The sequence below is a fragment of the Ranitomeya imitator genome, chromosome 6, assembly GCF_032444005.1.
Source record: "Ranitomeya imitator isolate aRanImi1 chromosome 6, aRanImi1.pri, whole genome shotgun sequence".
Taxonomy (NCBI): domain Eukaryota; kingdom Metazoa; phylum Chordata; class Amphibia; order Anura; family Dendrobatidae; genus Ranitomeya; species Ranitomeya imitator.
In genome coordinates, this window is record NC_091287.1 from 242,665,806 (window position 1) to 242,682,347 (window position 16,542).

At 44.2% G+C, this 16,542-nt stretch overlaps 1 protein-coding gene across 1 annotated transcript in view; it reads left to right on the forward strand.

Moving 5' to 3' along the window:
* LOC138642404 (NFX1-type zinc finger-containing protein 1-like) overlaps positions 1–16,542 on the forward strand; it is a 418,979-nt gene that overhangs the window by 141,513 nt on the left and 260,924 nt on the right. The window contains exons 15-16 of the mRNA XM_069730530.1: positions 1,679–1,732; positions 3,695–3,748. Of these exons, the coding sequence (XP_069586631.1) occupies positions 1,679–1,732; positions 3,695–3,748 (108 nt within the window). The remainder of the gene's footprint in view (positions 1–1,678; positions 1,733–3,694; positions 3,749–16,542) is intronic.

Genomic DNA, 16,542 nt, shown 5'->3' on the forward strand with positions numbered 1-16,542 from the left:
TCCACCAAAGGTCAAGCAAAGTGGTCAATTTATGGTGCAAGAAAAAAGCCTCTTCTATGGAGTTAGTATTTATGAGAAAGCTGTATTTTTTCAATATTTTTGCTGAGTTCAGTGATTAAAAGTACCGTATATACTCGAGTATAAGCCGAGATTTTCAGCCCATTTTTGGGCTGAAAGTCCCCCTCTCGGCTTATACTCAAGTCATACCTATTGAGCGGGGGCTGTCTAATTATACTCACCTGCTCCTGGCGCGGTCCCTGGTTCCCCGATGCCGCAGCTTCTTCCAGTACTGAGCGGTCACATGGTACCGCTCATTACAGTAATTAATATGCCTCTCCACCTCCCATAGGGATGGAGCCGCATATTCATTACTGTAATAAGCGGTAACGGGGAACGCTCAATACAGGAAGAAGCTGCGGCGCCGGGGAACCAGGGACCGCGCCAGGAGCAGGTGAGTATAATGGAGTGGGGGAGCGCTGCGCGATAGTCACCTCTTCTCGTTTCTGGCGCCGCTACCTCTTCGGCATCTTCTGCAGTGACGCTCAGGTCAGAAGGCTCGATGACGCGGTTAGTGCACGCCCTCTGCCTGAACGTCAGTCCAGAAGACGCTGAAGACGGGGCAGCATCTGAACGAGGACAGGTGAATATTGCAAGTGCCGGGGGCCTGTCCGCAGCAACAGCAAATGGGGCAAATGGCTACATGGAGCATCTTATGGGGCCATAATTAACGTTTGTGTAGCATTGTATGGGGCAAGTGTCTGTATGGAGCATCTTATAGGGCCATAATCAACATTTGTGCAGCACTATATGGGGCAAGTGTCTGTATGGAGCATCTTATGGGGCCATAATCAACGTTTGTGCAGCACTGTATGGGGCAAGTGTCCATATGGAGCATCTTATGGGGCCATAATTAACGTTTGTGCAGCACTGTATGGGGCAAGTGTCTGTATGGAGCATCTTATGGGGCCATAATCAACGTTTGTGCAGCACTATATGGGGCAAATGTGTCTATGGAGCATCTTATGAGGCCATTATTAACCTTTATGCAGGATTATATGGGGCATATTTTAATATGGAGCATCCTATGGGGCGCATCATAAACTTTATGGAGCATTATAATGGGCTCTTGATTCAATACCAATATTCAAATACACTTAACCTACTGATGTCTCAATTAATTTTACTTTTATTGGTATCTATTTTTACTTTTGACATTTACAGGTAGCTGCTGCATTTCCCACCCTAGGCTTATATTCGAGTCATTAAGTTTTCCCAGTTTTTTGTAGCAAAATTAGGGGGGTCGGCTTATACTCGAGTATATACGGTATATAAAAATCACCTTTTTTCAACCAATTGTTTCCTTGCAGCCCTGTGTAATGAATCTCCTTTAAATATGGCCACACATTGGTAGCCTATGAATGTGATGCAATAATCACTATTGACTGCAGAATCTAAAGGGGTAAAAGTTAGGATTAAAACTTTCCCTGAAATTCTAGCCATTACAGAAGGAACATGTCTGTCTGTCATATTTTCTGTGCATGTGTGGCATTCAGTGGAATTTAAACCTCCAAAATGATGTTCATGTATGTTTTTCTTCACTAAAGGTTTAAAATCAAAAGACTTTTAAAACAACGTTTAAAAATGTAAAAATCTTACAGTACAGGCTTTTTCTCTGCAGGTGGTCAGAACACCCATCATCAAGGCCAAAGTGCTGGAGGAAGGGGGACGCACAGTGAGTATAGAGCTCCACTTTTTTCTATTTGCTGCAGGCTCCTTGCAATATTGTAATTCTTTTTGCCTTAAAAATATGTGAACCATGTCTTCTTTAACCCCTTAAGGACCAGGGGTATGTCTGTTTTTGCATTTCCATGTTTTGCTCCACTTCTTGCCACGGCCATAACTTTTATATTTTTCCATCAATATGGCCATGTGAGGGCTTGTTTTTTGTGGGACGAGTTGTACTTTTGAATGGCACCATTGGTTTTACCATACAATGTACTGGAAAATAGGGAAAAAATTCCAAATATGGTGAAATTGCAAAACAAAATGAAATTTCACAATTTTTTTCTGGATTTCTTTTACAGTCTTCACTAAATGCTAAAACCGACTTGCCATTATGATTTTCCAGGTCTTTACGAGTTCATAGACACCAAACATATGTAGGTTCTTTTTTTATTTAAGCAGGGAAAACAATTCCAAAGTTTGTAAAAAAAAAAAAAAAGTTGCCATTTTGCGAGACCCATAGAGTCTCCATTTTTTAGGATCTGGGGCCGGGTGAGGGCTTATTTTTGTGTGCCGATCAGACATTTTTATTGATACCATTTTGGTGTGTATACAATCTTTTGATTGCCCGTTATTGCATTTTATTGCAATGTAGCAGCAACCTAAAAAACGTAATTCTGGCGTTTCGATTTTTTCTCACTACGCCATTTACCAGTTGGATTAATTCTTTATATATATTGATAGATCGGGCGATTCTGAATGCGGCGATACCAAATATTTGTATGTTTGATTGTTTTTTGAAAGGGGGGTGATTTGAACTTTTTTTTATTATTCTTTTAATATTTTTAAAAACATTTTTTGGCATGCTTCAATAGTCTTCATGGGAGACTAGAAGCTGCCATAACCCGATCTGCTCTGCTACATACAGGCGATAATAAGATCACCTGCATGTAGCAGAATACCTCACTTGCTATGAGTGCCAACCACTGGCCGGTGCTCATAGCAATCCGGCTGTGACAACCACAGGGGTCTCCTGCTGACCCCAGGTTGTCATGCTAACCCATCGACAACCTGCGGTCATGTGACACAGGCACTGATGGAAGGAAGTAATGACGCGCTTCCTGTGCGTGCATGTTAAATGCCACTGTCAGAGTTAGGGGCACATATCAGCTGATCCGATCATCTGCCATGTGCCAGAAAAGGTGAGGGTTCATTGCCGGAGCCCGCACCAAATGAGGGAAGGTGTCCAATAATGGACTCTGCCTGTCATTGGACATTAAAGGGAACCTGCCATCATGAAAATGCAGAGCAATCTAAAGACAGCATGTTATAGAGCAGAAAACATTGATACTGTTTATAGTTTTGTGAATAAAGATTCAGTATATATAATGTGTGTTTTAGGAATTTAAACCTCTGGCGTGGATCTTTTGGCCCAGTGGGCGGTCCTATCAGTGACTGACAACTATCTTTGTATACGCATTTATATGACGAAAGCTTTCAGTCATTGATAGGACCGCCCACTGGATGAGAGAGAGCAAAGCATTAAATGATGAAAGCACAAGTTATGCTGAGTCTTTTTTTCACAAAATTATGTATCAGTCTACTCAGCTCCCCCTGCTGTATAGCATGGTGCCCGTAGATTGGATGACGTTTTTATTGGGACAGGTTCTCTTTAATGATGAATGTTTTTTAAATATAAGTACCTACTGGAAGCTAATTTTTGCTATGGTCACTACCGACCACAGAATCTAAGAGGGTAACAGCGAGGATCAAAGGTTTCTCTGAAATTCTAGCCATTGTAGCAGGAGCCTGGCTGTCACTCACTTTTGTCCATCAATTTGAATGCAACTGAATTTGCACCTCACAAATGTTCATGTATTTCATATGGCACTAAATGGTTAAAGTCAAAAGACTTTTTAAACCATGTAAAAAATACTACAAAATCTTACAGTACAGGCTTTATTCTCTGCAGGTGGTCAGAACACCCATCATCAAGGCCAAAGTGCAAGAGGAAGGGGGACGCATGGTGAGTATAGTGCTCCACTTTTTCTATTTACTCCTTGGATCCTCACAACATTTTAATACAAAAATTGAACTTGTATATGTGTTAAAATTAATGAACTATGTCTTGTGTAAAGGGAAACTGTCACCATGAAAATGGAGTGCAATATGAAGGCGCCATGTTAGAGAGCAGGGGGAGCTGAGTCGATTGATATATAATTTTGTGAGAAAGTATTCAGTATACATTATGTTTTCATAATTGAATCCTCTGCTGTCTGGTTTTCAATCCAGGTGGCGGTTTTATCAGTGACTGTGTTGTGAATTCTGCTCTTTGGCTCCCTCCGGTGGTTATGAGTGGTAGTGCTGCGGTAGTTGGATCGCAGCATTTATCAGGTGTATCCATTTTTTGTAATTTGGGCTGGGCTATTTAAGTCCTGCTTTATCCTTTGTCAGTGCCAGTTGTCCATTGTTTTTGGAGGATTCACATCCATTCTTGGTCTCTCCTTGTCTGCTGTTTATTTCTTCTAAGATAAGTTCTGGCCTTGTTTTTGCTGTCCACCTGCTGTGGACCTTATAGTCTGTGCATTTTCTTGTTTTGTTTTCTCCAGCTTTGTCTGTGAAGGATTTTTTGCAGCCTTGCTGTGTCTGTGGAGATGCAGATATACCCTCCATGTCTTTAGTCAGATGTGGTGTTTTGTATTTTCTGTGGTGGATATTTTCTAGTGTTTTTATACTGACCGCATAGTACTCTGTCCTATTCTTCCTTTTTAGCTAGTATGGCCTCCTATGCTAAATCCTGATTTCATGTCTGCGTGTGTTATTTCCCTCTCCTTTCACAGTCAATATTTGTGGGCGTCTGTCTATCCTTTGGGGATTTTCTCTGAGGCAAGATAGTTTTCCCGTTTCTGTCTTTAGGGGTAGTTAGTTCTTAGGCGGTGTCGAGGGGTCTAGGGAGTGTTAGGTACCCCCCACGGCTACTTCTAGTTGCGCTGCTAATTCAGGGTTTGCGGTCAGTAAAGGTACCACCTTCTCCAGAGTACGTCTCATGCTGCTCCTAGGCCACCAAATCATAACAGTACAACTGGCCAAAAATGAGTTAATCACATCTCAGAAGAAGGGAAGGAAGCTCTTGAGCCATTTTTTTTTCTCCAGTCTATTCTGTGTTCTCTTCCCTCTTAATCTCTGGGTGGCTACGGAACCTAGTATTAACATGAATGTTCAGGAGTTAGTTTCTCGGGTGGATCAGCTTGCTGCTAGGGTACAGGGTATTTCAGATTTTATTATTCAGACGCCTGCTGGTCTGAGTGATTCTATGTCTCTGGCCATTCAGATTGATCGGCGCTTGCGCGAGCGCAGAGTTGTGCACACTGTGGCGTTGTTATCCGAGAGGAGCCCTGAGCCTATGCAGTGTGATAGGATTTTGTCTAGAGCTGAACGACAAGGATTTAGGCGTCAAAATAGGTTGTGTTTTTACTGCGGTGATTCTGCTCATGTTATTTCTGTTTGCCCTAAGCGTACAAAGAGAATCGCTAGTTCTGTTACCATCAGTACTGTACATCCAAAATTTCTGTTATCTGTGACCTTGATCTGCTCATTATCGTCATTTTCTGTCATGGCATTTGTGGATTCAGGCGCCGCTCTGAATTTAATGGACTTGGAATTTGCCAGACGTTGTGGTTTTCCCTTGCAGCCTTTGCAGAACCCTATTCCTTTAAGGGGGATTGATGCTACACCGTTGGCTAAAAATAAACCTCAGTTTTGGACACAGCTGACCATGCGCATGGCGCCAGCCCATCAGGAAGATTGTCGTTTTCTGGTGTTGCATAATTTGCATGATGATATTGTGCTGGATTTTCCATGGTTACAGCTACATAATCCGGTGTTAGATTGGAAATCCATGTCTGTGACTAGTTGGGGTTGTCAGGGGGTTCATGATCACGTTCCTTTGATGTCGATTTCCTCTTCCCCCTCTTCTGAAATTCCTGAGTTTTTGTCAGATTTCCAGGATGTATTCGATGAGCCTAAATCTAGTTCCCTTCCACCACATAGGGACTATGATTGTGCTATTGACTTAATTCCAGGTTGTAAGTTCCCTAAGGGTCGACTTTTCAACCTGTCTGTGCCAGAACACGCCGCCATGTGGAGCTATATTAAGGAGTCTTTGGAGAAGGGGCAAATTCGGCCATCATCTTCACCATTGGGAGCAGGTTTTTTTTTTGTTGCCAAGAAGGATGGCTCCTTGAGACCGTGTATTGATTATCGCCTCTTGAATGAGATCACGGTCAAATTTCAATACCCTTTGCCCTTGCTTAATAATAATAATAATAATAATCTTTATTTTTATATAGCGCTAACATATTCCGCAGCGCTTTACATTTTTGCACACATTATCATCACTGTCCCTGATGGGGCTCACAATCTAAATTCCCTATCAGTATGTCTTTGGAATGTGGGAGGAAACCGGAGTGCCCAGAGGAAACCCACGCAAACACGGAGAGAACATACAAACTCTTTGCAGATGTTGTCCTTGGCGGGGTTTGAACCCAGGACTCCAGCGCTGCAAGGCTACTGTGCTAACCACTGCGCCACCGTGCCGCCACCGCTTACTGATTTGTTTGCTAGGATTAAGGGGGCTAGCTGGTTTACTAAGATTGACCTTCGAGGGGCATATAATCTTATTCGTATTAAAGAGGGTGACGAATGGAAAACTGCATTTAATACACCCGAAGGCCATTTTGAATACCTGGTGATGCCATTCGGACTCTCTAATGCCCCATCTGTGTTCCAGTCTTTCATGCATGATATCTTTCGGAGTTATCTTGATAAATTCATGGTTGTATATTTGGATGATATTTTGATTTTTTCCGATGATTGGGAGTCTCATGTGAAACAGGTCAGGATGGTATTTCAGATCCTCTGTGATAATGCTTTATTTGTGAAGGGGTCGAAGTGCCTCTTTGGAGTGCAGAAGGTTTCTTTTTTGGGCTTCATTTTTTCTCCCTCATCTATAGAAATGGATCCGGTTAAGGTTCAGGCCATTCATGATTGGATTCAGCCCACATCTGTGAAGAGCCTTCAGAAATTCTTGGGCTTTGCTAATTTTTATCGTTGTTTCATTGCCAACTTCTCCAGTGTGGTTAAACCTCTGACCGATTTGACGAAGAAAGACGCTGATGTGACGAATTGGTCCTCTGCGGCTGTTTCTGCCTTTCAGGAGCTTAAACGCTGATTTACTTCTGCCCCTGTGTTGCGTCAGCCGGATGTTTCTCTTCCATTTCAGGTTGAGGTTGACGCGTCTGAGATTGGGGCAGGGGCCGTTTTGTCTCAGAGGAATTCTGATGGTTCCTTGATGAAACCGTGTGCCTTCTTTTCTCGGAAGTTTTCGCCTGCTGAACGCAATTATGATGTCGGCAATCGGGAGTTGTTGGCTATGAAGTGGGCATTTGAGGAGTGGCGTCATTGGCTTGAGGGGGCCAAGCACCGTATTGTGGTCTTGACCGATCATAAGAATCTGATTTACCTCGAGTCTGCCAAACGACTGAATCCTAGACAGGCTCGATGGTCCCTGTTTTTCTCCCGTTTTGATTTTGTGGTCTCGTACCTTCCTGGTACTAAGAATGTTAAGGCGGATGCCCTCTCTAGGAGTTTTTTTCCTGATTCTCCTGGGGTCCTTGAGCCGGTCGGCATTCTGAAGGAAGGGGTGATTCTTTCTGCCATCTCCCCTGATTTACGACGGGTTCTTCAGGAATTTCAGGCTGATAAACCTGACCGCTGTCCAGTGGGGAAACTGTTTGTTCCTGATAGATGGACTAGTAAAGTGATTTCTGAGCTTCATTGTTCTGTGTTGGCTGGCCATCCTAGGATTTTTGGTACCAGAGATTTGGTTGGTAGGTCCTTTTGGTGGCCTTCTTTGTCGCGGGATGTGCGTTCTTTTGTGCAGTCCTGTGGGATTTGTGCGCGGGCTGTTGTGAATTCTGTGGCTGAATTCACTCCTGTGGTCACAAGTGGTACTGCAGCTTCTGAGCTTCCTTCCTCAGGTGTTCTGGTGAGCTCATTAGCTGCTTCGTTATTTAACTCCACCTGATGCTGCTATCCTTGCTCCTAGTCAATGTTCCAGTGTTGGATCTGAGCTTCTCCTGATTGTTCCTGTGACCTGCTGCTCTGTATAGCTAAGTGCTTTTTTGCTATTTTGTTGCTTTTTTTTTCTGTCCAGCTTGTCTTTTGTTTTGCTGGAAGCTCTGAGACGCAAAGGGTGTACCGCCGTGCCGTTAGTCCGGCACGGTGGGTCTTTTTGCCCCCTTTGCGTGGTTTTTGCTTTAGGGTTTTTTGTAGACTGCAAAGTTCGCTTTACTGTCCTCGCTCTGTCTAAGATTATCGGGCCCCACTTTGCTGAATCTATTTCATCCCTACGTTTTGTCTTTTCATCTTACTCACAGTCATTATATGTGGGGGGCTGCCTTTTCCTTTGGGTTATTTCTCTGGGGGCAAGTCAGGCCTATTTTTCTATCTTCAGGCTAGCTAGTTTCTTAGGCTGTGCCGAGTTCCATAGGTCGTTGTTGCGGAGATACGTGGCACCTATGGTTCCATCTGTTGAGCCTCCTGTCCCGGTTTTGGTGGAGGGGGAATTGGAGTATATTGTGGAGAAGATTTTGGATTCTCGTGTTTCTAGACGGAAACTCCAGTATCTGGTTAAATGGAAGGGTTATGCTCAGGAAGATAATTCCTGGGTTTTTGCCTCTGATGTTCATGCTCCCGATCTTGTTCGTGCCTTTCATGCGGCTCATCCTGGTAGGCCTGGGGGCTCTGGTGAGGGTTCGGTGACCCCTCCTCAAGGGGGGGGTACTGTTGTGAATTCTGTGGCTGAATTCACTCCTGTGGTCACAAGTGGTACTGCAGCTTCTGAGCTTCCTTCCTCAGGTGTTCTGGTGAGCTCATTAGCTGCTTCGTTATTTAACTCCACCTGATGCTGCTATCCTTGCTCCTAGTCAATGTTCCAGTGTTGGATCTGAGCTTCTCCTGATTGTTCCTGTGACCTGCTGCTCTGTATAGCTAAGTGCTTTTTTGCTATTTTGTTGCTTTTTTTTTCTGTCCAGCTTGTCTTTTGTTTTGCTGGAAGCTCTGAGACGCAAAGGGTGTACCGCCGTGCCGTTAGTCCGGCACGGTGGGTCTTTTTGCCCCCTTTGCGTGGTTTTTGCTTTAGGGTTTTTTGTAGACTGCAAAGTTCGCTTTACTGTCCTCGCTCTGTCTAAGATTATCGGGCCCCACTTTGCTGAATCTATTTCATCCCTACGTTTTGTCTTTTCATCTTACTCACAGTCATTATATGTGGGGGGCTGCCTTTTCCTTTGGGGTATTTCTCTGGGGGCAAGTCAGGCCTATTTTTCTATCTTCAGGCTAGCTAGTTTCTTAGGCTGTGCCGAGTTGCATAGGTAGTTGTTAGGCGCAATCCACAGCCGCTTTTAGTTGTGTTTAGGATAGGATCAGGTGTGCAGTCTACAGAGTTTCCACGTCTCAGAGCTCGTTCTTTTGTTTTTGGGTATTTGTCAGATCACTGTGTGCGCTCTGATCGCTAGGCACACTGTGTCTCTGGATTGCCTTCATAACACCTTTCATTAGCAGACATAACAGCGGGCCAAGCCTTGCTGTTCCCGCGCTAGTGGGTTGCTTCTGCCTTTGCCGGTCCCTGAGAGGCCTTGGACGCATATTTCTATGGATTTTATTCCAGATCTTCCGGTTTCCCAGAGGATGTCGGTTATCTGGGTGGTTTGTGACCGGTTTTCTAAGATGGTTCATTTGGTACCTTTGCCTAAATTACCTTCCTCTTCTGATTTGGTTCCATTGTTTTTTCAGCATGTGGTTCGTTTGCATGGCATCCCGGAGAATATTGTGTCCGATAGAGGTACCCAGTTTGTTTCTAGGTTTTGGCGGGCCTTTTGTGCTAGGCTGGGCATTGATTTGTCTTTTTCTTCCGCATTTCATCCTCAGACAAATGGCCAGACCGAGCGAACTAATCAGACTTTGGAAACTTATTTGAGATGCTTTGTGTCTGCTGATCAGGATGATTGGGTGGCGTTCTTGCCATTGGCCGAGTTTGCCCTTAATAATCGGGCTAGTTCTGCTACCTTGGTTTCACCTTTTTTTTGTAATTTTGGTTTTCATCCTCGTTTTTCTTCAGGGCAGGTTGAGCCTTCTGATTGTCCTGGTGTGGATTCTGTGGATGACGGGCTGCAGCGGATTTGGGCTCATGTGGTGGACAATTTGGTGTTGTCTCAGGAGGAGGCTCAGCGTTTTTCTAACCGTCGTCGGTGTGTTGGTTCCCGGCTTCGGGTTGGGGATTTGGTTTGGTTGTCTTCCCGTCATGTTCCTATGAAGGTTTCTTCTCCTAAGTTCAAGCCTCGGTTTATTGGTCCTTATAGGATTTCTGAGATTATTAATCCGGTGTCTTTTCGTTTGGCCCTTCCAGCCTCTTTTTCCATCCATAATGTATTCCATAGATCTTTGTTGCGGAAGTATTAGTAAAAAGACACAGAAATGACACCTTATTAATATGTGTGATAATACAATAATATATATTCTATATTCTCTTCAATATGAATAAAAGGGTCACCATCAGTGCCACGATACTAGTGGAAAACCACTAGAAAAACAAGAAAAGCTCTAAACCCGAAAGTTGAACCAATGAGAAAGTGACAGGGAATGAAGTATAAAAGTCAATTTTTATTTAGATAGCAGTAGTGACAACAATATTAAAAAATATTTAAAAAATATATATAAAACGATATAATCCCAAAAAATAGTACATATGTGCACAAATCAAGCTGCACATGACAAGGTAGGCCGAATCATGATAAAATATCAAAGAGTAAAATGGCAATCTATGGCATATGCACACAAGGAGTGAAAAAACAGGTGTAAAATAGCCTATACAATATAATATAAGCACAGGAAAAATCCTCAAACAACGTGTAAAAATATGGTAGAAATAAATCAATAATAAAGTGCTAAGTGCAATGAACAAATTACCACCTAAGGGGCTTGATGTGCAATATGCTGAAGAAAACAATCCGATGCAAAGTGCTATGTGCAAATGCTATGCCAGTTTACTCACAGTGAATAAAGGGAATATTCCCAGGCCACCAGCAGCGAGATGAAGTGCACCCCAATTTTGACTTTTATACTTCATTCCCTGTCACTTTCTCATTGGTTCAACTTTCGGGTTTAGAGCTTTTCTTGTTGCGGAAGTATGTGGTGCCCGTTGTTCCCTCTGCTGATCCTCCGGCCCCGGTGTTGGTTGATGGGGAGTTGGAATATGTGGTTGAGAAGATTTTGGATTCTCGTTTTTCGAGGCGGAAGCTTCAGTATCTGGTCAAATGGAAGGGTTATGGCCAGGAGGATAATTCTTGGGTTCTTGCCTCCGATGTTCATGCTGACGATTTGGTTCATGCCTTTCATTTGGCTTGTCCTGATCGGCCTGGGGTCTCTGGTGAGGGTTCGGTGACCCCTCCTCAAGGGGGGTACTGTTGTGAATTCTGCTCTTGGGCTCCCTCCGGTGGTTATGAGTGGTAGTGCTGCTCTCTTTGGATCGCAGCATTTATCAGGTGTGTTCACTTTTTGCAATTTGGACTCAGCTATTTAGTCCTGCTTGATCCTTTAGTCAGTGCCAGTTGTCCATTGTTTTTGGAGGATTCACATCCCTTACTAGTCTCTCCTGTTTGCTGTGCTTTTCAACAAAGATAAGTCCTGGCTTTGTTTTTGCTGTCCACATGCTGTGGGCCTTATAGTTCAGTGCATTTTCATGTTTTGTCTTGTCCAGCTTGTCTGTGTAAGGATTTTTTTGCAGCCAAGCGGTATCTCTGGAGATGCAGATATACCCTCCATGTCTTTAGTCAGATGTGGAGTTTTTTTATTTTCTGTGGTGGATATTTTCTAGTGTTTTAATACTGACCGCATAGTTCTCTGTCCTATTCTTTCTTTTTAGCTAGTAAGGCCTCCTTTGCTAATCCTGATTTCAGTCTGCGTTTGTCATTTCCCTCTCCTCTCACAGTCAATATTTGTGGGGGGCTGTCTATCCTTTGGAGATTTTCTCTGAGGCAAGATAGTTTTCCGTTTCTATCTTTAGGGGAAGTTAGTCCTTAGGCTGTGTCGAGGTGTCTAGGGAGTGTTAGGTACATCCCACGGCTATTTCTAGTTGCGCTGCTAAGTTCAGGGTCTGCGGTCAGTACAGGTACCACCTTCTCCAGAGTACGTCACATGCTGCTCCTAGGCCACCAGATCATAACAACCAAGTCCGTCAGCTGTGAGGTAGAAATACTTGGCACTCGTATAGGTGTGTTCAAGAACTTATTTATTGAGTGAAGAAATTCCAGAAATAAATGAGACTTTTCGGTCAATACCTGACCTTCATCAGTATCATAACAAAAAATGTGAAAGCCATAAACAAAAAGAAACTGTAGAAAAACACCATAATTCAAACCATACCATTAAATAAACAGACCAAAAACCAACAGAAAGAAAACAAAAAACCCATAACTTCACAGAATAACATCAATAGCATCAGTACATCACGGTGAAGGAAAGGATGGAAACTTCAAATTAGCATAACTATAATGCTATTTCATTATTTATGAGGGCTATTTTCTGAGGCTGGAAACTCTGATGAATTTATACTCTGCAGCATAAGTAATTTATAGTCTTCCTTTCCTTGGACTGTCTTCATGAGAACTAATTCCATCATGATGTTTGGAGATTTTCATGGTTGCACGTGATGTCAGGATATCTTCAATGCACAATTTTCCATATTGAATTACCTTCATGTGTTAAATAATGTATAATAAACACAAAAACCTAAGTGACATATTGATGTCATCAAAATAGGGTATAGCCCATCTAAAAAAGATACCCACTCCAAATAACATATATGAAGGGAGGAAATAGGAGCAACCAGGTACAATAGATTAAAAATATATTTTATTGATACCGTATTTTCTGGTGTATAAGACAACTGGGCGTATAAGACGACCCCCAACTTTTCCATATAAAATATGGAGTTTGGGATATACTCGCCGTATAAGACAGGGGTCATCTTCTACGTCCAATCATCTTATACAGCGTGTGCTGTTATGAACTGGTGATTCAGAAACACAATGGACCTGGTGGTTAAGAGCACACAAAGTGACCTGATAGTTACTAATAACATAGGACGAGCTCTGAGACGTGGGAACTCTGCTGACGGCAATCCCTAATCCTATCACACCACACTAGAGGTAGCCGTGGAGCGCTCCTGACCAGACCTAGGCGCCTCGGGCACAGCCTGAGAAACTAGCTAGCCCTGAAGATAGAAAAATAAGCCTACCTTGCCTCAGAGAAATTCCCCAAAGGAAAAGGCAGCCCCCCACATATAATGACTGTGAGTAAAGATGAAAATACAAACACAGAGATGAAATAGGCATTAGCAAAGTGAGGCCCGACTTACTGAATAGACCGAGGATAGTAAAGATAGCTTTGCGGTCAGCACAAAAACCTACAAACAACCACGCAGAGGGCGCAAAAAGACCTTCCGTACCGACTCACAGTGCGGAGGTGCTTCCTCTGCGTCCCAGAACTTCCAGCAAGCAAGAAAAACCAATATAGCAAGCTGGAAAGAAAAAATAGCAAACAAAAGTAACACAAGCAGAACTTAGCTTATGTAGAGCAGACAGGCCACAAGACGATCCAGGAGAGAGCAAGACCAATACTGGAACATTGACTGGAGGCAAGGAACAAAGAACTAGGTGGAGTTAAATAGAACAGCACCTAACGACCTAACCTCGTCACCTGAGGAAGGAAACTCAGAAGCCGCAGCCCCACTCACATCCACCAGATGAAGCTCATGGACAGAACCAGCCAAAGTACCACTCATGACCACAGGAGGGAGCTTGACCACAGAATTCACAACAGTGTGCGGTGTGGATGGTTAGCAAGGTCTGGAGGAGAGGAGGCTCTCCTTCAGGCCCTGGGATCCATATTCATGTAAAAAAAAGAATAAAAATAAAAAATATGGGATATACTTACCCTCCCACGGCCCGCGGCTCTCAGCGGTTCAAGCGGCGACCTCCTTTCCTAAGGATGCATTGAGCGAAGGACCTTCGATGACGTCATGGTCGCATGACCGGTGTATGAAATAAAACATATGCAAAGAGGAAAATAGAGAAACCGGGGAACCAACAATTGCAACTGCCCGACTGTGCATATAATGTAAAGTGCCTAGTACAGTAGTGTATTGGAACGGCAGGCCAAACCCTCACAAAATAGGTACCAAATGCATAGGTCCAAAATGGAACCAAAAGAGGGACATAGACTTACCACGGGCAGAAGCTGAAGGACCCTGGGCCAGGTGTGGATAGCTGTTATGAGTGCAATCCAGTGACACAGTGTACCAGCGATCAGAGCACATACAGTGATCTGACAATAACCCAAAAACAATAGAACGAGCTCTGAGACGTGGAATCTCTGTAGACCGCAATACCTGAACCTATCCTAAACACAACTAAAGGCAGCTGTGGATTGCGCCTGACACTACCTATGCAACTCGGCACAGCCTGAGAAACTGACTAGCCTGAAGATAGAAAAACAAGCCTGGCTTGCCTCAGAGAAATACCCCAAAGGAAAAGGCAGCCCCCCACATATAATGACTGTGAGTAAGATGAAAAGACAAACGTAGGGATGAAATAGATTCAGCAAAGTGAGGCCCGATATTCTAGATAGAGCGAGGATAGCAAAGAGAACGTTGCAGTCTACAAAAAACCCTAAAGCAAAAAACCACGCAAAGGGGGCAAAAAGACCCACCGTGCCGAACTAACGGCACGGCGGTACACCCTTTGCGTCTCAGAGCTTCCAGCAAAACGAAAAGATGAGCTGGACAGAAAAAATAGCAACAAAAGCAAAGAAGCACTTATCTAAGCAGAGCAGCAGGCCACAGGAAAGATCCAGAAGCTCAGATCCAACACTGGAACATTGACAAGGAGCAAGGAAGACAGAATCAGGTGGAGTTAAATAACAAAGCAGCCAACGAGCTCACCAGAACACCTGAGGGAGGAAGCTCAGAAGCTGCAGTACCACTTGTGACCACAGGAGTGAATTCAGCCACAGAATTCACAACAGTACCCCCCCTTGAGGAGGGGTCACCGAACCCTCACCAGAGCCCCCAGGCCGACCAGGATGAGCCACATGAAAGGCACGAACAAGATCTGGAGCATGGACATCAGAGGCAAAAACCCAGGAATTATCTTCCTGAGCATAACCCTTCCATTTAACCAGATACTGGAGTTTCCGTCTAGAAACACGAGAATCCAAAATTTTCTCCACAATATACTCCAATTCCCCCTCCACCAAAACCGGGGCAGGAGGCTCAACAGATGGAACCATAGGTGCCACGTATCTCCGCAACAACGACCTATGGAATACATTATGTATGGAAAAGGAGTCTGGGAGGGTCAGACGAAAAGACACAGGATTGAGAATCTCAGAAATCCTATACGGACCAATAAAACGAGGTTTAAATTTAGGAGAGGAAACCTTCATAGGAATATGACGAGAAGATAACCAAACCAGATCCCCAACACGAAGTCGGGGACCCACACGGCGTCTGCGATTAGCGAAAAGTTGAGCCTTCTCCTGGGACAAGGTCAAATTGTCCACTACCTGAGTCCAGATCTGCTGCAACCTGTCCACCACAGAATCCACACCAGGACAGTCCGAAGACTCAACCTGTCCTGAAGAGAAACGAGGATGGAACCCAGAATTGCAGAAAAATGGAGAGACCAAGGTAGCCGAGCTGGCCCGATTATTAAGGGCGAACTCAGCCAACGGCAAAAAGGACACCCAATCATCCTGGTCTGCAGAAACAAAACATCTCAGATATGTTTCAAAGGTCTGATTGGTTCGTTCGGTCTGGCCATAAGTCTGAGGATGGAAAGCCGAGGAAAAAGATAGGTCAATGCCCATCCTACCACAAAAGGCTCGCCAAAACCTTGAAACAAACTGGGAACCTCTGTCAGAAACAATATTCTCAGGAATGCCATGCAAACGAACCACATGCTGGAAGAACAAAGGCACCAAATCAGAGGAGGAAGGCAATTTAACCAAGGGCACCAGATGGACCATTTTAGAAAAGCGATCACAGACCACCCAAATGACTGACATCTTTTGAGAAACGGGAAGGTCAGAAATGAAATCCATCGAAATATGTGTCCAAGGCCTCTTTGGGACCGGCAAGGGCAAAAGCAACCCACTGGCACGTGAACAGCAGGGCTTAGCCCTAGCACAAATCCCACAGGACTGCACAAAAGTACGTACATCCCGTGACAGAGATGGCCACCAGAAGGATCTAGCCACTAACTCTCTGGTACCAAAGATTCCAGGATGACCAGCCAACACCGAACAATGAAGTTCAGAGATAACTTTACTAGTCCACCTATCAGGGACGAACAGTTTCTCCGCCGGACAACGATCAGGTTTATTCGCCTGAAATTTTTGCAACACTCGCCGCAAATCAGGGGAGATGGCAGACACAATGACTCCTTCCTTGAGGATACTCGCCGGCTCAGATAAACCCGGAGAGTCGGGCACAAAACTCCTAGACAGAGCATCCGCCTTCACATTTTTAGAGCCCGGAAGGTACGAAATCACAAAATCGAAGCGGGCAAAAAATAACGACCAACGGGCCTGTCTAGGATTCAAGCGCTTGGCAGACTCGAGATAAGTAAGGTTCTTATGATCAGTCAATACCACCACGCGATGCTTAGCTCCTTCAAGCCAATGACGCCACTCCTCGAATGCCCA